At 41.5% G+C, this 26456-nt stretch overlaps 1 protein-coding gene and 2 pseudogenes across 1 annotated transcript; 1 reads left to right on the top strand and 2 right to left on the bottom strand.

The window, feature by feature from the left end:
• Positions 1-12: 12 nt before the first annotated feature.
• LOC139386734 (cell division cycle protein 20 homolog) lies at positions 13-14640 on the bottom strand (annotated as a pseudogene).
• A 235-nt stretch (positions 14641-14875) lies between these two features.
• Positions 14876-23784, top strand: LOC139386902 (tRNA selenocysteine 1-associated protein 1-like). Its single transcript, XM_071132776.1, has 9 exons — positions 14876-15049; positions 16103-16200; positions 17107-17206; positions 17667-17719; positions 17915-18046; positions 18521-18640; positions 18783-19029; positions 19172-19217; positions 22490-23784. The coding sequence occupies exons 1-9, from the start codon at positions 15014-15016 to the stop codon at positions 22630-22632; spliced, it is 975 nt and encodes a 324-aa protein (XP_070988877.1). The 5' UTR covers positions 14876-15013; the 3' UTR covers positions 22633-23784.
• Positions 23785-23980: 196 nt separating this feature from the next.
• On the bottom strand, positions 23981-24913 carry LOC139386903 (fat storage-inducing transmembrane protein 1-like; annotated as a pseudogene).
• Positions 24914-26456: the final 1543 nt, after the last annotated feature.

Below are 26456 nucleotides of genomic sequence, written 5' to 3'. Positions count from 1 at the left end.
ACTACGATAGAGTTACAGCGTCAGACAATGCTCTTTGACAACTGACATTAATGACAACTGCACAGAGCCGTTAAGTTTACACATAGTGAATGAATAGCAGTTTCAGACAAGCATTGCTAAAACATCTGCATGTGACCAATAAAATTTGATTTGACACTTACCATTGAGCTCTGCCACTTCAGTCAAGGAGGGGTACTACCAGATGACTACGTTGTTGTGGGAATATCCGTGGCTGGAGACCAATTCCTTGTAGTTTGGCGCAAACATCAAAGAGGAGATCTGTAAGGCAGATTAGAACACTCGTTAACTTCAGATCATACGGGATAGCAGTTATGGAAAGTAAACACTTCAAAAATGGCTGGTATGCAAATACACATGTGGCTATGACTGAGCAAGGCCCTGGAGGTAATAACAAGGTACATTTTGTTAGAGTTCAAGGTGGGTGCAGTTACCTGAGACCGAGTGTCCAGACCATTGATGCAGGAGCCACAGTTGACATTCCAGATGCGGATGTGGCAGTCTCTGGTGCCACCTCCAGAAGCAAGAATGTTGTGTTCCCATGGGCACCAGGCCAAAGCCTAAAACATTTTTGCAAGAGAAATTAGTGTGCAGCAAAGTGTCATGTAATACAAACAACTCCTTCCTTCAATAATAACATTGTAGTTTTGAATTTCACAGCAAGATATTTTTAAGTTCAAAATGTGTTCACCTTGACTGCTCCTTGGTGCTCACTGAAGAAGTGGATAGAACTGCTGCCTTGGCCACTACCATCCTGCACATCTGACCACACATGTCGTTGCCTCCAGAGTCCAGGTATCTTCCGTCAGGGGACCACTTCAGCCCACACACATCCTGAGAGTGCCCAGACAGGGTGAGGTGGTCTGCTACCCTCACATCATGGTGGTAGATGTGACCCGATCTGGAGCCTCTTGAAAAAACAAATCATAAAATGTTTAAACACTAACGCTATTTTTGCTCAGTTGACAAATGAAGTGATCAGATTAGTCAAAAGATGAATAATTGGGAAAAAGATTAGAATTGAGCTGCCTGTTTAGACAGACTAGAACATCTTGAGCATAAGTATCACAAAAGATCCTGGCAGGACAGAGACTTGACATTTCCAAATTTGACATTCAAGACATGATTCTTTACCTGGAGAGAATATAATCGTTCCAACTCAGGCCGGCAACTCTGGCAGTGTGGCTGGCCATGCTGCGTAGACACTTCTGGTTCTCCACATCCCACAACTACGGTAAGTCAAATTCAGGTGAAATATTAAAAACAGAAAACATCAAATTATTCTCCCCAACACCATAACATTGCAATGAAGCCAAATATTTAGATGAGTACTGGGTGTTCACTTCAGACATTTACATGAACTTTGCAGATGGAGCGCGAGGAGGACTGTCACCCTGGGCTGCGTCTCACAGGTAAACTGTTGTGAAGGGCAACCGCTAAAAGGTTCCGACTGCTCCAGTCCAGTAGGTGCAAATCTGTGGGAAGAGAAAGGTAAATAAATTGTTAAGTCAGTTAAAAGAACACTCCTGCCACCACAACTAATAAAATTAAGTCGATAGAGTAGAGATGAAAGGGCCGGATCCCAATTTGAGAGAGTTGCTTTAATCACTTTCTGCAAATTTCCCACTGAAATCTATGTGTTATTTACATAAACAGCAGGCCCATGTTTCACTCACAGCTAGGACTACTCTCCAGGTAGGTAGGTTACTGGCCATTTACTGTGCTGGCAGGAGCTCTAAGATATACCTCTAGGATAAGTCCCTCTGTACCTTCTCACCAGACAGGTTTTTAGACATTTGTGGTGGTGTTGGCGGGAGACACAGAAATCATTTTGGAGTTCAGAAGCTTTTAAGAAAGTGTCGGACACTGATGATATGTATCTGGTCTTTTTGGGACAGACTGGGATAGGAACTTGACTGTAGAGGACTTTCAGGTTGTTCTGGTAACCTGCAAAGAAAAAGAATGGAACATTAGATTTTGATATCAATAATCAACTGACAAGTCACACCATCATTACCAGTGGTAGGCCTACCTTCTGGAGCATTCAAGGATTTTCCTCCCAGATGCAAGATCTTTGCCTCACCAATGTCATATCCATTGAGTGACAGACCAAGCCTTCTGGTTCTACTACAAAGACAAATGTGCAGCTGTTGACTTACAATGCATTAACAAAATGTGCTGATGTGCAATGTTAAAGAGCGTCACTGATGTTGCTGTGGAGGGGTTTGTGGCCATAGGCTCATTTTTCTTTGAAAGCAGGAAGCTTCCCAAGTCCATCTGTTTGTTATTCCTAGTGGGAATGTAACAGTCCCCACTGGCCTTTGAAGTTGTGCACTTACCATTTTTACCTAAGAAAGAGAGAAGGGGCAAATTAGTGGAACCATTGGTGAAACTACTGACAGCCAACAGTGCCACACCCATAGACAGCTGAAAGACAGTAAACAGAAGCAAATGCAGTTGGGCAAAGGTGAAAAGCATAATAGTTAGCTACCTGCTAAAGAGCGCTGGTGTTGGCACTGTTGGTAGACGTGGCCGAAATTGCTTTTCTTTGCCTCCTCGCCATGGGCGCGTTTGTGATTGGCATATCAAGCTTCAGAATGCTATGAATGCCATTCTTGAATCCATATTGGGCCATGTTCGAATCTGCCTTTCGGACTCCCTGCAGGGTACAATAATAAATCCACATTTTTGTTTAACTATACTAACAAAAACGTATATAGTTACTTTGCTAAATAAAATGCACATGTAGCTAATCTTTCCCAACTCAATTCACTGACGTTAGTTCTAATGTTACATCAAATTAAACGGATAATGTTAACTAGCGAACGTTAGCGACCTGGCAAATTTGCTGCCTTTCCCCGTCATTTAGTATTTACATTCCATTCAACAAAACATTCAATGTCGGTGTTAACAAACGTGTGCTACGCTACTTAATCCAACTTAATTCCACACGTTTTTATTGAGAAAATGTACTTTAGCGTCCCAAACTTTACCGGTAAGTGTTTCTTTCTGCAGCAGGTCAAATTCAACATTTCAAAATAACAATAACGACACTTCTTTAAATGACTAAATACAGTGTAGTGATTGGTTTATTCAAAATATTTAGAAGGTAATCATGGTGGCGGAATAGTATCCGTTAGTCTGATTGGTGGAAAAGGTAGACGTCGACTTCCTGAATAATCAACGCCAAAAGAAAATCTTGTCACACTTTTTCGAAGGACAGGATAGAATCAAGAACATCGCCACCCTAGCGAAAGTAAGGTGGAGACCACTGAGTATTTCAAGAGTTGATATACGTTTTTATGCGAGTAAAGTCAAACCTTGTAAAAAAAACAAGACAGCTATGATGGAAACAGGAAATTTCAGTTAAATTTTATCAATGCAGATAGGTAATTTGTTTGTTCACATGGTGGAATCTTTTATGTCAGTAAAAATAATTATGCGACAAAAGCAGGTGGAAACTAATTTTTGCGCACATATTGATACAATAACCTTCATATCGAAGTAAACTTGGAGTCACGTGATGATATGGTGTGTAGTCTGGCCTCCCACTATTACTTGGAAACCAAGTAAATCAATTATCATGAATTTAACAGGGCGGTGCACCTTGATGAGTTTGACGCAATAAAAATTGAGGGTCTTATTCTGGTGACATGATAATCCTTGCTTGACTACCATTTGAAAAATACAAGTATTCTGGCTCTTCAGTGGTGCCAGAGGCACTATATCTCAGTGCCAGAGGTGTCACAACAGACTCTGGTTCAATCCTGGGCTGTATCACAACACAGCTGTGATTGGGAGTCCCATAGGGTGGTGCACAATTGGCCCAGCATTGTAAATAAGAATTTGTTCTTAACTGACTAGTAAAATAAATGTATAATCTCTCATGCCTACCTGAGCTGTTGGCCCATGTGCCAAGCACAGAGTAGGCACATTTGCTATTTTACCCAACAGTTTTTGTGACCACAATGACAAAACTATATTGGTAGTGTTGAAAATGCAATAGAAACACATTGAACTCTAGAATTATTTTTTGTACATTAAAACTTGAGCGAAAAAATACAATTTGTGTGCACTACGTCATCACGATTTTTATCCAAAACAAGTCAGTTTGTGGAAACTACACTGGTGGGGTAAATGCGCATATTGTCTTTAGGCGAATGTTTGAGAATTCATGTGAAAATATGTCGCTAATTGGATGGAAACCTAGTGATGAGGAAATAAATGCAAGATTTGTCAATTCTTGCAAGTTCATTTATTGGAATTTCCGGAGGCATGGTCTTCGACATCACTTCATGACCTTTCGAGATGCAGAAACTTGGATGAGCGAGGTTCGACTTCAAACAAGGAAGCAAAAAATATATAATCCATTGTTCTATACTGTGGTAGGCGGTTTTAGCAACAGCTGTGCTGGACTGTGGTCGACATGGATGATAGTTCCGATGGTATGGGTGGGGATGACGAAAGTCATGGACCTGTAAAAACCCTTGAATGAGTCGGTGTGTCCAAAAGGAAGGTGGTTCCTTGGTGTACTGAAGAGTGCACTGCAGCTATTCAAGAAATATATAGGGCGTACAGAGTGTTGCATAGGAACATGACTCCTGTGAGTCTAGTTGATTTCCAAAGGATCAAAGGGTCATTAAGTCTGTGAAGATAAATACATGGAGACAGTTCTGCTCTACAATAGGCAGGGGTACTGAGCTGGGGGATGTATGGTATATGTTGAAGAAGATGACTGGAAGAAGCAAGTCCACTTGAATTGGGGGTTATATCTTATGGTTGGAAACGTGCAGTAATACCTTTTGTAAAGCCTGGAAAGGACCCTTCATATGCTGATAGTTATAGACCAATAGCACTTGTGTAAACTTGTGTAAACTGATAGAAAAGATGACAGTCAATAGACAGTCATATTTCCTCGAACATAGAGGTTTATTGAGTCAATGTCAAAGTGGATTCTGTAAAGGTAGATCTACTTTGGGTGCATTTGTAAAGGTGAGCAATGAAGTTGAAAAAACTCTGGTCATGAAAGAAGTAATGGCTACTGTCTTTTTTGACATTGAAAAGGCCTATGACACGATGTGGAGAGAAGGCCTATTGATTAAGATGGAAAGACTTGGTATTGGTGGGAGATTATATAACTGGGGTTTGGCCTTCTTATTTAATCGCTCTTTTCAAGTTAAAATTGGATCCATTTTATCTGATGACTATGGAGTTGACAATGGTATACCTCAAGGCAGTGCTATCAATCCTATTTTGTTCAACATTATGATTAAAGATGTGTTTTCGAATGTAGGTAGGGTTATTGGGGCTACCCTATATGCTGATGATGGAGCTATTTGGAAGAGGGGAAGGAATGTCTCTCATCAAATCAAAATCAAATCAAATGTATTTATATAGCCCTTCGTATATCAGCTGATATCTCAAAGTGCTGTACAGAAACCCAGCCTAAAACTCCAAACAGCAAGCAATGCAGGTGTAGAAGCACGGTGGCTAGGAAAAACTCCCTAGAAAGGCCAAAACCTAGGAAGAAACCTAGAGAGGAACCAGGCTATGTGGGATGGCCAGTCCTCTTCTGGCTGTGCCGGGTGGAGATTATAACAGAACATGGCCAAGATGTTCAAATGTTCATAAATGACCAGCATGGTCGAATAATAATAAGGCAGAACAGTTTAAACTGGAGCAGCAGCACGGTCAGGTGGACTGGGGACAGCAAGGAGTCATCATGTCAGGTATTCCTGGGGCATGGTCCTAGGGCTCAGGTCCTCTGAGAGAGAGAAAGAAAGAGAGAATTAGAGAGAGCATATGTGGGATGGCCAGTCCTCTTCTGGCTGTGCCAGGTAGAGATTATAACAGAACATGGCCAAGATGTTCAAATGTTCATAAATGACCAGCATGGTCGAATAATAATAAGGCAGAACAGTTGAAACTGGAGCAGCAGCACGGCCAGGTGGACTGGGGACAGCAAGGAGTCATCATGTCAGGTAGTCCTGGGGCATGGTCCTAGGGCTCAGGTCCTCCGAGAGAGAGAAAGAAAGAGAGAAGGAGAGAATTAGAGAACGCACACTTAGATTCACACAGGACACCGAATAGGACAGGAGAAGTACTCCAGATATAACAAACTGACCCTAGCCACCCGACACATAAACTACTGCAGCATAAATCCTGGAGGCTGAGACAGGAGGGGTCAGGAGACACTGTGGCCCCATCCGAGGACACTCTCATGTGATCAAATCTATTCAACAAGCTATAGTGGATGTTGAAACATGATTGACTGGGGTTTTAAATTGTCAGTGGTGAAGTTTTGTATGTTATTCTCGAATAAAAAAAGTTGCTGATAATATACAGTTGTTTCTGTATGGCTAGCCTATGGGGAGGGTTTCTAAGAACAAATATTTGGGTCTATGGTTAAATGAGTGATATACATAGAAAGATCATATCATAAATGTTGAAACAGAGTCTAAGAAGGTGGTGAATCTTATGTGCTCAGTCTCTGGTTATGAATTGGGTGCTGACTGACAATCGTTGATGGATATTTATAGCGCTCTTATCAGGACTACAATTGATTATGGGTGTATAGTTTATGGAACAGCGACAAAGACGGCTTCAGAAGCAGGACAGAATCCAGTATATAGCTTTAAGGATATGTATTGGTGCATTTAAATCAACATATGTACAGTGCCTTGCGAAAGTATTCGGCCCCCTTGAACTTTGCGACCTTTTGCCACATTTCAGGCTTCAAACATAAAGATATAAAACTGTATTTTTTTGTGAAGAATCAACAACAAGTGGGACACAATCATGAAGTGGAACAACATTTATTGGATATTTCAAACTTTTTTAACAAATCAAAAACTGAAAAATTGGGTGTGCAAAATTATTCAGCCCCCTTAAATGAATACTTTGTAGTGCCACCTTTTGCTGCGATTACAGCTGTAAGTCGCTTGGGGTATGTCTCTATCAGTTTTGCACATCGAGAGACTGACATTTTTTCCCATTCCTCCTTGCAAAACAGCTCGAGCTCAGTGAGGTTGGATGGAGAGCATTTGGGAACAGCAGTTTTCAGTTCTTTCCACAGATTCTCAATTGGATTCAGGTCTGGACTTTGACTTGGCCATTCTAACAACTGGATATGTTTATTTTTGAACCATTCCATTGTAGATTTTGCTTTATGTTTTGGATCATTGTCTTGTTGGAAGACAAATCTCCGTCCCAGTCTCAGGTCTTTTGCAGACTCCATCAGGTTTTCTTCCAGAATGTTCCTGTATTTGGCTCCATCCATCTTCCCATCAATTTTAACCATCTTCCCTGTCCCTGCTGAAGAAAAGCAGGCCCAAACCATGATGCTGCCACCACCATGTTTGACAGTGGGTATGGTGTGTTCAGGGTGATGAGCTGTGTTGCTTTTACGCCAAACATAACGTTTTGCATTGTTGCCAAAAAGTTCCATTTTGGTTTCATCTGACCAGAGCACCTTCTTCCACATGTTTGTTGTGTCTCCCAGGTGGCTTGTGGCAAACTTTAAACAACACTTTTTATGGATATCTTTAAGAAATGGCTTTCTTCTTGCCACTCTTCCATAAAGGCCAGATTTGTGCAATATACGACTGATTGTTGTCCTATGGACAGAGTCTCCCACCTCAGCTGTAGATCTCTGCAGTTCATCCAGAGTGATCATGGGCCTCTTGGCTGCATCTCTGATCAGTCTTCTCCTTGTATGAGCTGAAAGTTTAGTGGGACGGCCAGGTCTTGGTAGATTTGCAGTGGTCTGATACTCCTTCCATTTCAATATTATCGCTTGCACAGTGCTCCTTGGGATGTTTAAAGCTTGGGAAATCTTTTTGTATCCAAATCCGGCTTTAAACTTATTCACAACAGTATCTCGGACCTGCCTGGTGTGTTCCTTGTTCTTCATGATGCTCTCTGCGCTTTTGACGGACCTCTGAGACTATCACAGTGCAGGTGCATTTATACGGAGACTTGATTACACACAGGTGGATTGTATTTATCATCATTAGTCATTTAGGTCAACATTGGATCATTCAGAGATCCTCACTGAACTTCTGGAGAGAGTTTGCTGCACTGAAAGTAAAGGGGCTGAATAATTTTGCACGCCCAATTTTTCAGTTTTTGATTTGTTAAAAAAGTTTGAAATATCCAATAAATGTCGTTCCACTTCATGATTGTGTCCCACTTGTTGTTGATTCTTCACAAAAAAATACAGTTTTATATCTTTATGTTTGAAGCCTGAAATGTGGCAAAAGGTCGCAAAGTTCAAGGGGGCCGAATACTTTCGCAAGGCACTGTATGTGCCTTACTTGTGGAGTCAGATGAGATGCCTATGGATATATGGCGTAAAAAAAATGTAATTCGCTTATTGGGTTAGGTTTAAAGGCTGTGAGGTTGAGCATCCCACTGCTACTGTTCTAGATGACTGTTGGGAATATACTAGTAGACAAGGCAGTGGTTTTGGTTGGACAGTTTGAAAGCGTGCCGATGAGAGTGTCTTGAGGGAGTTGGAGGTTGGCCCTTCTGTGGTAATAGGGGGTGATCCTCCATGGTTACTACCATATCCTGTTGTTGATCTAACCTTGGTAGAGAAATGGAAAGATTGGTCAGAAGTCAGTGATATAGGAAAACTAGTTTACAATTACATTAGTAGAAGTTTTTATGCTTTTTTTACTGCTTTTCACAGATGGACCCAAGGACACAGACAGTGGGCACACAGGAGCAGGCGTTTACGTTCCTGAATTTGATATGCATATACTGTATGTAGATGACTAACAGATGAACTGTCAGTATACTCAGTTGAACTGTTGCCGATAATAGTTGCCCTCCAGTGGGTGGAGGATGTACAACCTGTTAGAATTATAGTATACTCAGATTCTCTGACTGTATTGAATAGTTTATAATCTGGTAAATCTAATAGAAGTGACCTTCTATTGGCGGTATTAATATTATTATGGAGAATTGAGAGAATGGGTGTAGTAGTGAGATTCTGCTAGATCTCAGCACATTTGGGTGTGGAAGGGAATTCAATTGTAGACCAGTTAGCTGAAAGAGCTTTGAAACAAGATATAATTGATATGAATGTTCCACTGGGTAGAGATGAGGCCAAATGTAAGATCAGAGCCATTTTGATAGATGTGTGACAGAAGAGATGGGACTCTGAGCACAAGGCTAGCATTTATAGGCCCTCCAAAGAAAGGTCGGTTGACAAAAATTCAAAGGTCAGATTAGGAACAACGAGGTGGTCTTTGCTCGATTGCACTTAGGACATTGTACATTGAACTCATTACATTTGGTTGTCAAGAATGTGAATGAGTTATGTCTGGAGTGTGTGGTCAATGAAATGGTGGAGTAGGTGTTGTTATATTGGGGCTCCTGAGTGGCGCAGCGATATAAGGCACTGCATCTCAGTGCTAGAGGTGCCACTACAGACCCTGGTTCAATTCCAGGCTGTATCACAAACGGCCATAATAGGGAGCAGCATAGGGCGGTGTACAATTGGCCCAGTGTCGTCTGGGTTAGGGTTTGGCCGGGGTAGGATGTCATTGTAAATAAGAATTTGTTATTAACTGACTTGCCATGTTAAAACATTGTTGAAGAGAGGGAAAGATTGAATTGTTGGGTCATTGAGCTTTGGGGGGATTGGAAGGGATTTTCAAATCAAATTTTATTTGTCACATGCCGAATACCTTACAAGCCCTTTACCAACAATGCAGTTTTAAGAAGATACCCCCCCCCCCCCAAAAAAGTAAGAGATAGGAATAACAAATAATTAAAGAGCAGCAGAAAATAACAATAGCAGGGCTGTATTCAGGGAATACCCGTACAGAGTCAATGTCAATGTGTGGGGGCACCGGTATTGAGGTAATATGTACATGTGGGTAGAGTTATTAAAGTGACTATGCATAGTTAATAACAGAGAGTAGCATCAGCGTTCCGGGGGTGGGGGGGCAATGTAAATAGTCTGGGTAGCCATTTGATTAGCTGTTCAGGAGTCTTATGGCTTGGGGAAGTTTTTCCAATTTTTAGGGCCTTCCTCTGACACCGCCGGGTATAGTGGTCCTGGATGGCAGGAAGCTTGGCCCCGGTGATGTACTGGGACGTGCGGACTACTCTCTATAGTGCCTTGCGGTCGGAGGCCGAGCAGTTGCCATACCAGGCAGTGATGCAATCCATCAGGATGCTCTCGATGGTGCAGCTGTAAAATGTTTTGAGGATCTGAGGACCCATGCCAAATCTTTTCAGTCTCCTGAGGGGGAATAGGTTTTGTCATACCCTCTTCACAACTGTCTTGGTGTGCTTGGACCATGTTAGTTTGTTGGTGATGTGGACGCCAAGGAACTTGAAGCTCTCAACCTGGCCGTGCCAGGCCGTGCAGTCATGAGTGAACAAGAAGTACAGGAGGGAGCTGAGCACGCACCCCTGAGGGGCCCCCGTGTTGTGGATCAGCGTGGCGGATGTGTTGTTACCTACCCTTACCACCTGGTGGTGGCCAGGATCCAGTTGCAGAGGGAGGTGTTTAGTCCCAGGGTCCTTAGCTTATTTGCCCGCTTTGAGGCCGACGTGATTAAAACATTTAAATATGTTAACCCTCGCAAGGCTGCCGGCCCAGACGGCATTCCTAGCCACGTCCTCAGAGCATTCAATCGCTCCCTATCCCAGTCTGTTGTCCCCACATGCTTTAAGATGGCCACCATTGTTCCTGTACCCAAGAAGGCAAAGATAACAGAACTGAATGACTACCTCCCTGTAGCACTCACTTCTGTCATCATGAAGTGCTTTGAGAGACTAGTCAAGGATCATATCACCTCCACCTTACCGGCCACCCTAGACACACTTCAGTTTGCATGCTGCTCCAACAGGTCCACAGGCGATGCAATCGCCATCACACTGCACACTGCCCTATCCCATCTGGACAAGAGGAATACCTATGTAAGAATGCTGTTCATTGACTACAACTCAGCATTCAACACCATAGTACCCTCCAAGATCATCATCAAGCTGGAGACTGTGGGTCTCAACCCTGCCCTGTGCAATTGGGTCCTGGCCTTTCTGACGGGCTGCCCCCAGGTGGTGAAGGTAGGAAACAACATCTCCACTTCGCTGACCCTCAACACTGGGGCCCCACAAGTGTGCATGCTCATCCCCCTCCTGTACTCCCTGTTCAACCCCAACTGCGTAGCTATGCACGCCTCCAACTCAATCATCAAGTTTGCAGACAACACAACAATAGTGGGCTTGTGGTGAAGAAGGCTCAACAGCGCCTTTTCATCCTCAAGAGGCTGAAAAAATGTGGCTTGTCACCCAAAACCCTGACAAACTTTTATAGATGCACAATTGAGAGCATCCTGTCGGGCTGTATCACAGCATCACCGGGGGCAAACTACCTGCCCTCCATGACACCTACAGCACCCGATATCACAGGAAAGCCAAAAAGATTGTCAAGGACAACAACCACCTGAGCCACTGCCTGTTCACACAGCTACCATTCAGAAGGCGAGGTCAGTATAGGTGCATCGAAGCTGGGACCGAGAGACTGAAAAACAGCTTCTATTTCAAGGCCATCAGACTGCTAAACAGGTATCACTAACTCAGAGAGGCTGCTGCCTACATTGAGACCCACTGACCACTTTAATAAATGGATCACTAGTCACTTTAAACAATGCCACTTTAAATAATGCCACTTTAATAATGTTTACATATCTTACATGACTCATATCATATGTACAGTTGAAGTCGTAAGTTTACATACACTTAGGTTGGAGTCATTAAAACTTGTTTTTCAACCACTCCACAAATTTCTTGTTAACAAACTATAGGTTTGGCAAGTCGGTTAGGACATCTACTTTGTGCATGACACAAGTCATTTTTCCAACAATTGTTCACAGAGAGATTATTTATTTAAATTTTGTACGTTTTTTTTACCCTGTTTTCTCCCCAATTTCGTGGTATCCAATTGTTTAGTAGCTACTATCTTGTCTCATCGCTACAACTCCCGTACGGGCTCGGTAGAGACCAAGGTTGAAAGTCATGCGTCCTCCGATACACAACCCAACCAAGCCGCACTGCTTCTTAACACAGCGCGCATCCAACCCGGAAGCCAGCCGCACCAATGTGTCGGAGGAAACACTGTGCACCTGGCAACCTTGGTTAGCGCGCACTGCGCCCGGCCCGCCACAGGAGTCGCTGGTGCGCGATGAGATAAGGATATCCCTACTGGCCAACCCCTCCCTAACCCAGATGACGCTAGGCCAATTGTGCGTTGCCCCACAGACCTCCCGGTCGCGGCCGGTTACGACAGAGCCTTGGCGCAAACCCAGAGTCTCTGGTGGCACTGCTGGCACTGCAGTACAGTGCCCTTAACCACTGCGCCACCCGGGAGGCTCACAGACAGATTATTTAACTCATAATTCACAGTATCACAATTCCAGTGAGTCAGAAGTTTACACACACTAAGTTGACTGTGCCTTTAAACAGCTTGGAAATTATGTCATGGCTTTAGAAGCTTCTGATAGGCTAATTGACATAATTTGAGTCAATTGGAAGTGTACCTGTGGATGTATTTCAAGGCCTACCTTCAAACTCAGTGCCTCTTTGCTTGACATCATGGGAAAATCTAAAGAAATCAGCCAATCAGCCAAAATTGTAGACCTCCACAAGTCTGGTTCATCCTTGGGAGAAATTTCCAAACGCCTGAAGATACCTCTTTCATCTGTACAAACAATAGTACGCAAGTATAAACACCATGGGACCACGTAGGCGTCATACCGCCCAGGAAGGAGATTTGTTCTGTCTCCTAGAGATGAATGTACCTTGGTGTGAAAAGTGCAAATCAATCCCAGAACAACTGCAAAGGACCTTGTGAAGATGCTGGAGGAAACATGTACAAAAGTATCTATATCCACAGTCTAACGAGTTCTATATCGACATAACCTGACAGGCCGCTCAGCAAGGAAGAAGCCACTGCTCCAAAATTGGCATAAATAAGCCAGACTACGGTTTGCAACTACACATGGGGACAAAGATCGTACTTTTTGGAGAAATGTCCTCTGGTCTGATGAAACAAAAATAGAACTGTTTGGCCATAACGACCATCGTTATGTTTGGAGGAAAAAGTGGGAGGCTTGCAAGCCATAGAACACCATCCCAACCATGAAGCACAGGAGTGGCAGCATCATCCTGCAGGAGGCAGCAAAGCACCCCAAAAGTTAAAGCTTGGTCGCAAATGGGTCTTCCAAATGGACAATGACCCCAAGCATACTTCCAAAGTTGTGGCAAAATGGCTTAAAGACAACATAGTCAAGGTATTGGAGTGGCCATCACAAAGCACTGACCTCAATCCTATAGACAATTTTTGGGCAGAACTGAAAAAGCGCGTGCGAGCAAAGAGGCCAACAAACCTGACTCAGTTACACCAGCTCTGACAGCTGGAATGGGCCAAAATTCACCCAACTTATTGTGGGATGCTTGTGGAAGACTACCCAAAACGTTTGACCCAAGTTAAACAATTTAAAAGCAATGCTACCAAATACTAATTGAGTGTATGTAAACTTCTGACCCACTGGGAATGTGATGAAAGAAATAAAAGCTGAAATAAATAATTCTCTCTACTATTATTCTGACATTTCACATTCTTAAAAGAAAGTGGTGATCCTAACTGACCTAAAACAGGGATTTTTTACTAGGATTAAATGTCAGGAATTGTGAAAATCTGAGTTTAAATGTATGTGGCTAAGGTGTATGTAAACTTCTGACTTCAACTGTATGTACTCTATTTTACACCATCTATTGCACCTTGCCAATGCCGCTCAGCCATCGCTCATCCATATGTAGATATTCTCATTCACCCCTTTAGATTTGTGTGTATTAGGTAGTTGTTGGGGAATTGTTGGATTACTTGTTAGATATTACTGCACTGTCGGAATTAGAAGCACAAGCATTTCACTACACTCTCATTAACATCTGCTAACCTTGTGTATGTGACCAATACAATTTGATTTGAGCTTTGAAGGCACTATGGTGTTGAACGCTGAGCTGTAGTCAATTAATAGCATTCTCCTTTTGTCCAGGTGTGAAAGGGCAGTGTGGAGTGCAATAGAGATTGAATCATCTATGGATCTGCCGGTGTGGTATGTAAATTGGAGTGGGTCTAGGGTTTCTGGGACAATGGTGTTGATGTGAGCCATGACCAGCCTTTCAAAGCATTTCATGGCTACAGACGTGAGTGCTACGGGTCGGGTAGTCATTTCGGCAGGCTACCTTAGTGTTCTTGGGTACATGGACTATGGTGGTCTGCTTGAAACATGTTGGTATTACAGACTCAGACAGGGAGAGGTTGAAAATGTCAGTGAAGACACTTGCCAGTTGTTCAGCGTATCCGTCTTGCTCTGCCGCCTTGTGAATGTTGACCTGTTTGAAGGTCTTACTCACATCGGCTGTGGAGAGCGTTATCACACAGTCATCCGGAACAGCTGATACTCTCATGCATGTTTAAGTGTTACTTGCTTCGAAGAGAGCATAGAAGTTATTTAGCTCGTTTGGTAGGCTCGTTTCACTGGGCAGCTCTTGGCTGTGCTTCCCTTTGTAGTCTGTAATAGTTTGCAAGCCCTGCCACATCCTGCGAGTGTCAGAGCCGGTGGGGTTGGGAGAGCATCTATTAGAAGTTAATAGGGCTCTTTTTTATTTTCTCAGAAGTATTGAGTTAGGTAGGAGGATTTAGAAATGTTTTAAACTGTGATTGACCCCACACCCCAGTACAGTAGGTGGCGGCATGCACTTTTAAAGTTGGTTTGCGGACCGCCATATGTCATGATATATGATAGAAGTAGAAGAAAACCTCACATAATTTCACGACGCAGCCATTTGGAACAACGCCAGTTTCGTGAGGAGGAGCTAGCTAACGTTAGTTATTAGCCAACCTTTCGTTAACGAAGCTACCTAACTTACATATTCGCATTTATTAGAGACCCTCCGACAATAAACCACCAAGATGTTCAACAGAATGACAAGCCTTTGGATGGGTGATGTATGCTCGCTCTGTTTGAATAATTTTGCAGTAACGTTACTGGTAACAAACGTTTTAGCACAGACAATTGTTTTAGCTAGCTAACTTAGCTATTTTAGCAACGTAATTTACTAACGTTAGATACCGCACAACAACTTTTTGGGAGACATAACGGTAATGTGTATGGTGTAATTTTTTAAAAACAGGATAAGAAATACAGTCAATGGTGTATTCGCAGTGTTTACTTCTCTAAAGTAACGTTAACGTTCCCGACAGTTTGGTTAACGTTTGCTTGTTAACGTTATGTTGATGCTGCCCTGGCTGGGCCTGACGTTACTATGGCAGTAATAATCTATTAGTAGTTAGTTACTACCAGCACCTAATAACTGCTACTTCTGGGTGGCTGAAATGTGGGTTAACATTTGTTGTATGTAATTCTTTGGCCACATTAGCACTTTGGCTAGCTAGGTAGGTCTATCACTTATCTATCAGTATTCTCTCTACATTAATCTCAATTTCCTGGCTTGAGTTTGTACATTTCATGGATATGAATGGGATATTTTAAGCAATTAGACCTGAGGTGTGGTATTTGGCCAATATAACATTACCACGGCTAAGGGCTGTTCTTAGTCACAACGCAGCTCTGGAGTGCCTGGGCATAGCCCTTAGCCGTGATATATTGGCCATCTATCACAAACCCATGAGGTGCCTGTGGCATATTGGCCATATACCACTCCTCCTCAGGCCTTATTGCTTAAATATACCATGGCTTTCAGCCAATCAGCATTCAGGGCTTGAACCACCTGGTTTATAATTGCAATGGGTATGACAAAACATTTCATTTTACATCTCTAATTATGTTGCTAACCAGTTTTATAATAGCAATAAGTGACCTCAGAGGTTTGTGCTATATAGCTAATATACCACTGCTAAGCACTGTGTCCATGCATTCTGCTTTGCGCATGAGAACAGCCCTTAGCTGTGGTATATTGGCCAAATGCTACACCCCCCTCTGGCCTTATTGCTTAAGTGTATATCTTACAGACTCAATAATCTTTTTTATTTTCTTTATAGCTGGACCCATACATGGATGAGAATTTCATCAAACAGGCCTTCAGCACTATGGGCGAGACGGCATATGGTGTTAAGATCATTACCCACAGAGTAACGGGGTAGGTTAATCACAGACGTGTTTAATGTAGTGAGTGATATCATGTTTAGCTAGCTCTCAAACCCTTCTCTCCATGGGGTTTACAGCCTAAAAGTTGACAAAACAAAAAGGAGAATAGACGAGGTACCACTGTTACGCAGTTAGAGCAAGCAGGCATGATTTTCACAACAAGAAGGCACCAGAGCCTGCAATGCTATCAGGTTCCCACTAGATAACAAGCCTGTGAAGAGCATGAGTTGTGAGTAACATTTGCCAGCTTGAGCTAGCTAGCATACGAACTCAGTAGCACATCTACTAGCACAGAGTAGATCCTCCATATGATGTTGAAAAAAAGTTTGATGTGGGTAGTTACGAAGATATCCTCAAATAGGTTAATGAATATAACCAGATTGTGACAACAACTAAGTCTTTGACCACATTGTTACTTTGGTGATTAAAAACTCATGTTTCCTACTCTTTAACATTTAGAGCAAGTGTAATGAAAGTCCCCCGGGAAGATGCCTTAATCAGTAGGTGCTAATGGTAGTTAGCATATATGAATGGGCTAGTGTGTAGCATTTGTTTCCTTCTTTGAAAGTAGGCCACTGACCAGTTTGTAATACACACTGTGGCATTGTACATAGATCAAGCCAATACATGCCCAAATGTGCATCTGTCACTGATCAAAATACAATCTAATTGGACCCCATCAGCTACAAAGTCAAACCTAAAACATTACTTGTTCTAGAACCACCTGGTGTAATTCCAGTGAAGTACTTAGTTTACTTACCACAGCGCTGTGAATTGATACTGAAATTCCAAAATACAGTATTTGTGGGATATTATTACCCTACATTGGGTTTTTTCTGTCCTGTTTCTAAAATGTGGGTGTGTCATATTGTCACTAATACAATCTCTTGTGCTACAGAGGATCGGCAGGCTATTGCTTTGTGGAAATGGCAGACGAAGCTAGCGTTGACCGATGCGTTCACAGACTGAATGGGAAGCTTGTTCCTGGATCAAACCCGGTGAGCACTCATTATATGCTTGACATTTCTAATATTTGTTGTTCATTTAAACAACTTACTGATGATGTATTAGTGGACAACCACCCTCTCGTTTTAGTTTGATGCTTTTTGCAAAATGTGTTGTGGATAGCGGAGCTTCACTATCATTGGCCCCCACCTTAATTTGAGGTTGATGGAACATAATATCTCAAATTTACATGACAGCCAAGTTACTGAGCTCCGTTTTCTTCCTGATGGTGGTGGTTGAGGCTGTTTGTAAATTTACTTTGTTTGAAGCTGGTGAATAAACTCTGTTAGGAACTAACTGACGAATGGGATAAAGCCTGTACTGGGTGGTGGAGGTATGTAAACCAAATAAAATGTCCCTTTCTAATATACTCTTTATTTTCTAGCAATATGTCCTTACTACACGCATTTGTCTTTGAAGGTTCTTGATTGCTTGTTCTTTCTTCCTGTATAGCCCAGAAAGTTTAAGTTAAACTATGCAACTTATGGGAAACGGCCAGAAGCTGGGTAAGCCTGTTGAACTTTCTTCCTCATTTTGAGGCATTCTTCTGTTGTTGGAACCTGCAGTAGTGTGTTTATTATGTACACTGCTCTGTGATATCCACCTACAGAAAAAAGAAACCACTAGATGCATTGATGTTGGTAACTTAGTACACCTTGGTTATTTCTCTTGCTCTCTGTCCCTCTCATGGCTCTGCTCAGCCTGGAATTTTCAGTCTTTGTCGGAGATCTGTCTTCAGAGGTGGATGACTACCAGCTCCATCAGTTCTTCCTGAAGAAGTACCCTTCCTGCAAAGGAGGGAAAGTGGTCTCTGATCAGTATGGTAACTCCAGGTATGAGCGCTGAACAGACATAGTCATGTTATTTGGTGATGCTGGTAATGCACCACCTGATTTGAACACAATTTGAATGTAATTTCTGCTTCAGATGGATTAATCTGACATTTCATTACATTTAAATTCCTTGTAAAATCGCATGACCTTTTTAACAATATATTTGTTTAATTGGATTGTGTGGAGACGACAAATCTGTGTCTTGCGTATCTTCATCGCTGGTATATTTTCCCCCAAATACTGGAAAAGGTTTGTTTCTGACATTTATGCTAAAACTATTGTTTTCCCCATATAGGGTAAGCAAGAGCAACTCACAATTGAAGTGATGCTACTTCATATTAAAAGTAAAACAACAAGTTTCAGTTCTACCATACCATTTTTGTTTTCTAATTAATTACGTGTTTGATAAGCATGATAAGGTGAGCCCGGAGAGAATGTGTGCTCAGGGTTTTAGTGTTGTGCTTTGTCTCGCAGAGGTTATGGTTTCATCAAGTTTGGGGACGAGAACGAACAGAAGAAAGCCATCGATGAGTGTCAGAACGCCACAGGCCTGGGGACGAAACCAATCAGGATCAGCATAGCTGTGAACAAGAGGTATGGTTCTATTACTGTGGAAATTATTTGATTAGTTTGATTAGTGTCATGCCGGTCACTCTTTGTTGAAAGTTGATCTCATATGCATGATTGTCCTCCTAACTTTTACATAATTTCCCCCCCATGTTTCCTTGCTTTTTAGCCATAAAATGAACAGCTATAACAACCAGAACCACAACTCCTACCACAACAATTACCAACAGCCGTACTATCAACAACCCAACCAGAACTACTACCCTCATTGGGGCTATGACCAGTACAACAGCTATAACTATGGTGGCTATGGTTCCTATGGAGGGTACCCTGCTCCAGGCCCCCATGGGATGATGGGACCCCCACCTCCCATTGGCATGCCCCCCATGCCCACAGACATGCAGACTTCCTCCGAGGTAACAAGCTCCTGGGATCTTCCCCTCATAATTCCCCCTGTACCTTATCCCTTAATGTAATGATATGTCAAAAAATGATTGCTAACAGTCATCTTCAACGGTTCACAATGATTAATTTCAGTTGTCTTGTTCTTCCCATTAGCAAACACAGGAGTCCACAATTGAGCCTGAAGAAGAGGCAGCAGAAGGTAAGTCCTCACTATCCTATTACATGTACTAAAGGAAAATGCAATGTGCTGCAGATAAGTTATTTGTTTCTTTTAACACGTTCCAACACACAGGTGTGATCGCTCTACAGTGGTCCCTGTAGCGTATGATCAGACTGTGATTAGAACGCTTATTTAGAACGTCCAGTTTCGAATGACGCAACAATCAGCACAAACACAGTCCTTACAAAGTTATCTTCAGAATGTGAGCAGTTTATTTTTGGATACAATGTTCAGACATTCACAGAAGTAGCTACAGCATAATGCAAACATCCAAACCGGAAAAATGTGGGCTACATTTGTCCTAGCGCTTTCTGAGGAAAGATTGAAATATTTTTATAACTCTCGGCTGACAAACTACAAAATTAATTAGTTAATAGCAATTACTATTTATAATTAATCACATCACTGGTGAGCTCACCATTGATCAAAATAATTGAGTAAAACACTTTCTAGAAATCGAAAGTAATCCGACAATGGCTAGTTTGTGCGCGCCACCATGCTTGTTTTTTTTCCCGCATCAGCCAAAGATGAGGAGTTTAGTCTATTTATAGTATGCATGTTGAAGGGGGTGTGTTGTCTACGATCATCCACTTCCCTTCATTCACTAACGGAAGTTTACCTGAAAGATGAGTGAACCATTCCTTCAAGTCATTATAACATCTTTGGTCTGACTGATTACGTGACTCCCAGAATGCAGCTTAGCTCATTATAATCAGTACAACCTTCAAAAAGTATTTTACACACATCATAGTTGTCCATTACAATATATGCAATAATCGGAATACATTGTCACCAGTAATTGAAAACGTGAATAAAACTGTAAATACATTATGCTCCATACATAGAGAGACAGTAGAAACGACAACACGATATACAGAAAATAAGGAACTTACTTTGATAGGAATGCACACATGTCCAAGGTTATTATGTAAAAACAACAAGGAAGGCAAAGCGAGCGCCAGCAAGAAAGTGTTCGATTCTTGCAGGACTGCACAAATATATGCATACTTTATCTGCGCTAACATGAGTGAAGTACGGTGGGCTCTCCTCGAAGAGAGAATTTTATCTGGCTCAGTAAAGCCTCAAACCTAAATTGTCCACATTGCTAAAATGGACTACTTCTATGTCAATTAATGAGGCAGAACACACCAATTCAAACCGTTAGAAAATAATTTGAAATTGACAAGTTGAAACTAATTAGCAGGCAACCCTGTAAAACATTGGTCACCAACCTTTTCTGAGTCAAAATGCAAGCCGAGATCCACCGCTCAGATGTTTTATTTTATTTATTTATTTATTTTTAAAAGACTTACACTTTTTTTTAACAGTTATGTAACAATACATTATCACTCCATATTGGCTATGCTTGAATTGCCCTGCCAATGTTCTTCTCAGACCATTTTGAAATTGTAAAACAAATGTTAGGTATATCAACACACTGGTAATGGTAATTGGTCGGGGAGGGACGGAGCAGCTGTGGGGCTGTTACCTGACTCACTGGCTCTTATCCGCTGAAAAAAGGGGACACAGTCTTCCAGCTAAATGCTACACTCAAGTCACACTGCATTATTTCTGCCTTATGCACCAATTCATGTTACTGGAGAAAGTGAAATATTCCTCGACATTGAAAAATACAAGGCACTAATAATAATAACACAAGCTTATCGGAGCACTTTGCTTTACTTATTCATTGTGGCTGCAGTGCTAGTTGTAGCGCGAGAGGAAGTTGGGAGAACGTGCATTTTATGGCTTATAACAGTGTTCACTTTGCTGAGTAACTTAACCATAACCATCCATAAAAACAGCAGCTCTTTGCTATATTCATTGAGTCTCTCGCTAGTCATGGTTTTAAGTTTTATTATCTCATGGTATCAACTTTTCTGTTGGTTCAAGGTTTATTTTTAGTCTATGGCTCGTGGAAACTGCAGACACTGTGATCTCATTGGCCTGCGGTAGGCCTATAGGTGTACTTGATTTGTCCTCCGGGCCTGCCGGACAGGCGGCGTTCTACTTTCAGTCACATGAAATGGTTAAAAATGGGATCACTTTGCCTTCCCGGCGCTAGGGCTGATGAAAAAAGTGCACTTACCACCATATCTCTCACACTACCGTTTGAAAGTTTGGGGTCACTTAGAAATGTCCTTGTTTTTTTTTTAAAGAAAAGCACTTTTTGTCTTATGACCTAACATAATCGTTTGTAGTGCTTTCGCTGAAAAGCCTATTTGAAATCGGACACTTTGGTGGGATTAACAACAAGAATAGTTTTAAAATAATATAAGACACATGTATGTTTTAGGAATTGTAATTATGAGATTTCTGTGGTTTGAATTTGGCGCCCTCTATTTTCACTGGTAGTTGTCATATCGATCCTGATATCGGGATTGCAGCCATAACAGGTTAACCTGTCCCGGAGTCGCCTCTTCCTTGACGTTGAGACTGGTGTTTTGCGGGTACTATTTAATGAAGCTGCCAGTTGAGGACTTGTGAGGTGTCTTTCAAAAACTAGACACTCTAATGTACTTGTCCTCTTGCTCAGTTGTGCACCGGGGCCTCCCACTCTTTCTGTTCTGGTTAGCGCCAGTTTGCGCTGTTCTGTGAAGGGAGTAGTACACAGCGTTGTACGAGATCTTCAGTTTCTTGGCAATTTCTCTCATGGAATAGCTTTAATTTCTCAGAACAAGAATGGACTGGCGAGTTTCAGAAGGAAGTTCTTCGTTTCTGCCCATTTTGAGCCTGTTATCGAACCCACAAATGCTGATGCTCCAGATACTCAAGTAGTCTAAAGATGGCCAGTTTTATTGCTTCTTTAATCAGAACAATAGTTTTCAGCTGTGCTAACATAATGGCAAAGGGCTGTCTAATGATCAATTAGCCTTTTTAAAATGATAAACTAGGATTAGCTAACACAATGTGCCTTTGGACATAGGAGTGATGGTTGCTGATAATGGGCCTTTATGGAATATAGATATTCCATTAAAAAATTGCCGTTTCCAGCTACAATAGTCACTTACAACCATAAACAAGGTCTACACTATTTCTCATCAATTTGATGTTATTTTAATGGACTAAAAATCTGCTTTTCTTTCAAAACAAGGACATTTCTAAATGACCCCAAACTTTTGAACAGTAGTGTATAGATTTTCTTTCTTAACAGTAATGTTTGGAGATTGACAAGGAATGCCTTGAAGATCACTGCTGTGACCAATGCCTTGGCTTGTTGGCTTACTCTTTTTTTTTTTTTTTCCTGCCAGACCCCAACCCTCAGCTGGATGTGGATGCACTGAACACAGAATACATGGAGAGGAGCGAGGAGCTCTACGATTCACTCATGAACTGTCACTGGCAGCCACTGGATACCATCACGTCAGAAATCCCGCCTTTTTCCAGTTCCTGATCTGTTTCAACTTGTCCTCTGAGTTTAGTATGAAATGAATCTTCTATAAAAGGGTAAAGTTGCGCAGAAAATGTCTTCTTTTTTTTTATCACCAGTAGACACACAGCATGTTTCTTCACTACTGCCTTTGCCATTTGTATATATTGTTCACATCCTTCCTATTTTGTATTTTTATTTTATGGAAGTAATGTTATTTTTCGGTCTGCACTAAACTTTCCTTCTAAATTATAGCTAAGTCTTTCTGGCAGTGCGTTTGTTTGATTCAGAAACTGCATTTTTTTATTTGATTAAATGAAGTAATCAATGGTCGTCATCTCCCAGACATGAGTTTGTATTTATTTTCAGGAAGAAAGAACATTCGTTTTATTTTTCGCAGATTAAAAACTTCAATTTAAGCTTGTATTTCAACAGTTTGTATCACACCTTTTACTTGTGCTTTAATCTTCTTCTTTTTTAAAATTTAAAGTTGCATTATACAGCAATTGGTCTGCCATTTCCTGGTTGCTAAAATTCTAATGCTTGTTTTGTCAAACTGAAATTAAGCGAACTATGTATAGTGTAGAGAATCATTGTACCCTCTAAACCGCTGTGAAATATATTTTCAATAACCAAAAATATTGTGTTTGCAGATTATGTACCTGAAGTAAAAGTTGTAAGAACTAAACTTAAATGTGAAGCATCTACACATTAGGCTTGCTTTAAATGAGTGACGGCTCTAACTCATATTTCTATGTGAATTTGGTCGTGACACGCAAAAAATTTAACTCAATTGCTATTGGTCACGCACATATTTAGCAGATGGTAGTGTGGGTATAGCGAAATGCTTGTGTTCCTAGCTCCAACAGTGCAGTAGATACCTTTTCATTCATTCTCATGATATACATTTTGTTTTAGACTTGTAATTCATTTTAGCTTTTTTTTGTGCCTGGAGCTTTTGGAATAATTCTATTAAAGCTGACTTGGGGGGGTGGGACAGGACGTTAAAGTTGTTTGGTATGTATTATCCAATTATGTGGCACCGAACATTTGTGCTTATGCAAAGTTCAGCGCACGTTCATTTAGTCTGGTTTTCAGAACCACAATTGAACTTCTTACATTACTTGCACTGTCAGATGCATATGTTCAAAAATAAACAGCCTTATGTAATCAGTGCTCTATGTTCAGGTCTGAAAGACAGCCAACCAATTTTATGAAGCCTTTCCTTTATAAAACTGCTTGTAGACAAGTTCATAAATGTCTTCTCGAGTACAATAAGTGGATAACTGACAGTTTAAAAAGGTCTTGAAATTCTGTTAATATGGTTTAATTAGCTCTACTATTTCATGAAAAGGAAAAATGATTATGCCTACACTTATGTTTTATGAGATGTGTGTATGGCTCCAACCATTTCTCCCCCTCTTTCACTCAGGTCTAACCCTCTTTCTTGGTTAAGAGTCCAGGGCAATACCACCTGGGTCTACGGTGGTACCAGTCCTGATATAGGGCCCTCTAGCTGAGACACCCCAGGGCCTCTCCTAGGATCTGTGTGTGGAACGCAGAGAAGCAAGAACTCCCAGCAGGATGACAAAGAACAAGAGCAACTGCAGTGGGGTACCCGAAGGCCCACCCAGAATCGGATAGTGCCTGAAAACGGCCTCCTTGGCCAACAGTAGGCAGCAGAGACACCGCAAGAAGATGTCATCGGAGACCTCATAGTCATTTCCCACACACAACTGCTTGCTGCCTCTTGTAGTAGTAGGACACCTACAGCACTGAAGGACTCGTAGCAGCTCCCTGTAGAGTTCTCAAGGATCTTCCGGAACCCCACCCACAGCCGATCTCCCACCATCAGCCAATAGAGGTGTCGCAGAAAGAGGGATCTGTGCACTGAGGAGAGGAGGCCAACAAAGATGCAGGTCCATCCCCAGCCTGAGCGCAAGAACGCTCTGAATTATGAAAAGATGATATGAACGCGGTTTTAATTCAGGTCTAGATGCTGATTGGCATAGAATATGTGGATGCAAACAGACCTGAGGAAAAGGCCTTGAAACCAATAAGGCAATTATGTATTATTGTTTGAGCCCATCTTAATTCTCACCTGTGAAGAAAATTATTCCCTTCGGCGAAGATGCTGTGTTTGGAAACCCACATGCTCAGGGCGGGTCCAAACATGGTCAGACATGACAAAAGGTGAAATTGGAACTTCCTATGAGTCCGACGGCCACCAGGAAGTTATTGAGAAACATCTCAACTTACAATCTGGTCTCAACTGAGACAGGAAATAAGCCTCTATTCCACTGGGTACAAAATAACCCCCTATAGTTTATTTGTGTATCCAATGATCCTGTAGGTTATTTCGGTATTGTTTACTATGCTAGTGGGAGTGACGATTGCTGCATGTTATAAACCAAGACCTGCAGTTGATCAATTTCCATAGAATCAGTCTAAAAGCTTGGTAATTCAATCAAGATGCAATCCTCTGCAGGTTTGTGACATTCAACTCTTCTTGTGTAGATGTCTTGAATATAGTGGCAGGTGTCCTACGTTTCAGAAACTAACTTATTTGAATGTATACTCTAAAATCCAGTTGTTAACCTCCTTTAGCCAACACCGTTTCAGTATCCATAAATATTGCTCTTTTCTGCAGTTTAAAAATCTTTTAATCCTGACTTTGACTAAGTTACCACTCTGTATTTACTTCCTTAATTTTGCCATGGTTCGTTCTGTTATTGTTGAGGTCACCTCTTACTCATGCAGCATTAAAACACTTGCTCATCCACAATACAGTAGACCGTGAAGTCAAACTGTTAGAGCTGAAGTTAGTTCCCCTGTCCCCCATGCCTTCAGCTCCCATCTCACCACCCTTTCATCAACACCAACAGAGTAGGACATATGTTCACACCTTTGGTCTGTTCCCCCCACGTTGCAGGTGTCACATTACCTTTACAAAGTTCAGGGGTTACAGAATGCTTTGAGTGAGTCAGCAAGTAGTGTGAAGTTGTGCAACAATATTTGATTCATGTAAGCGCAAGAGCTGCTCAAGATTGTCCTAGTTGAAATGGTTGGCCCACTGTTCTGTGACAGTGCATTTTGTTTTCTTTAACCCTCTACTGTAAATGTCAGTGGAATTCTAAATAATTAGGTCTCCATTTGTCTTCTATTTATTTATATATATATATATATATATATATATATATATATATATATATATAATCTCTGTACTGTATCCATCCCATCCACGGATGTTCTCTTCATTCTTAGACTCAGCTGTTGGTGTAGGCCTAGAAGCCTGTCTCTGTCAATCAGTGAGCTGGATCTCTCTCAATCATTCACTCACCAACTCTGAAATTTCTAGCTCAAGTATTCCTGACTGACTTCCCTCACTGTATATTTTCTCTTTATGCCTATATACAGAGAATCTAAATCTAACATGTAACTTGTGGGGGAAAATTAGTGTATACAGTGTAAGAGATTATACAAAAGATTTTGCAATGACTCTTATGTGGATGATGTTAAAAATATTTGTTGGTCTGATGTGATTAATGAGGAGCATCCAGGCGCTGCACTTGATGAATTTATGAAATTGCTTCTTCCAATTATTGAGAAACATGCACCTGTTAAGAAACTGACTGTTAAGGCTCCATGGATTGATGAGGAATTGAAAAACTCTATGGTTGAAAGAGATGGGGCAAAAGGAGTGGCTAATAATCTGACAGGCTGATTTACTGCAAATTGAGACATTATGTGACTGAACTCAACAAAAAGAAGAAACTGAAGCCAAGATCAATGATATTAATAATTATGGAAAAAAACTTGAGTAAATGAAATGATGGACAGAAAGACAA

The sequence above is a fragment of the Oncorhynchus clarkii genome, chromosome 28 (genome assembly GCF_045791955.1).
Source record: "Oncorhynchus clarkii lewisi isolate Uvic-CL-2024 chromosome 28, UVic_Ocla_1.0, whole genome shotgun sequence".
Taxonomy (NCBI): Eukaryota; Metazoa; Chordata; class Actinopteri; order Salmoniformes; family Salmonidae; genus Oncorhynchus; species Oncorhynchus clarkii.
This window is presented reverse-complemented; position numbering and strand designations above follow the sequence as displayed.

Coding starts and splice junctions, on each gene's coding strand:
- LOC139386902 (XM_071132776.1), top strand. CDS start 15,014: ATGTTCAACAGAATGACAAGCCTTTGGATGGGTGAT. Junction 18,047..18,520: donor GATCAGTATGGTAACTCCAG/GTATGAGCGCTG, acceptor TTTGTCTCGCAG/AGGTTATGGTTTCATCAAGT. Junction 19,030..19,171: donor ACATGCAGACTTCCTCCGAG/GTAACAAGCTCC, acceptor TCTTCCCATTAG/CAAACACAGGAGTCCACAAT.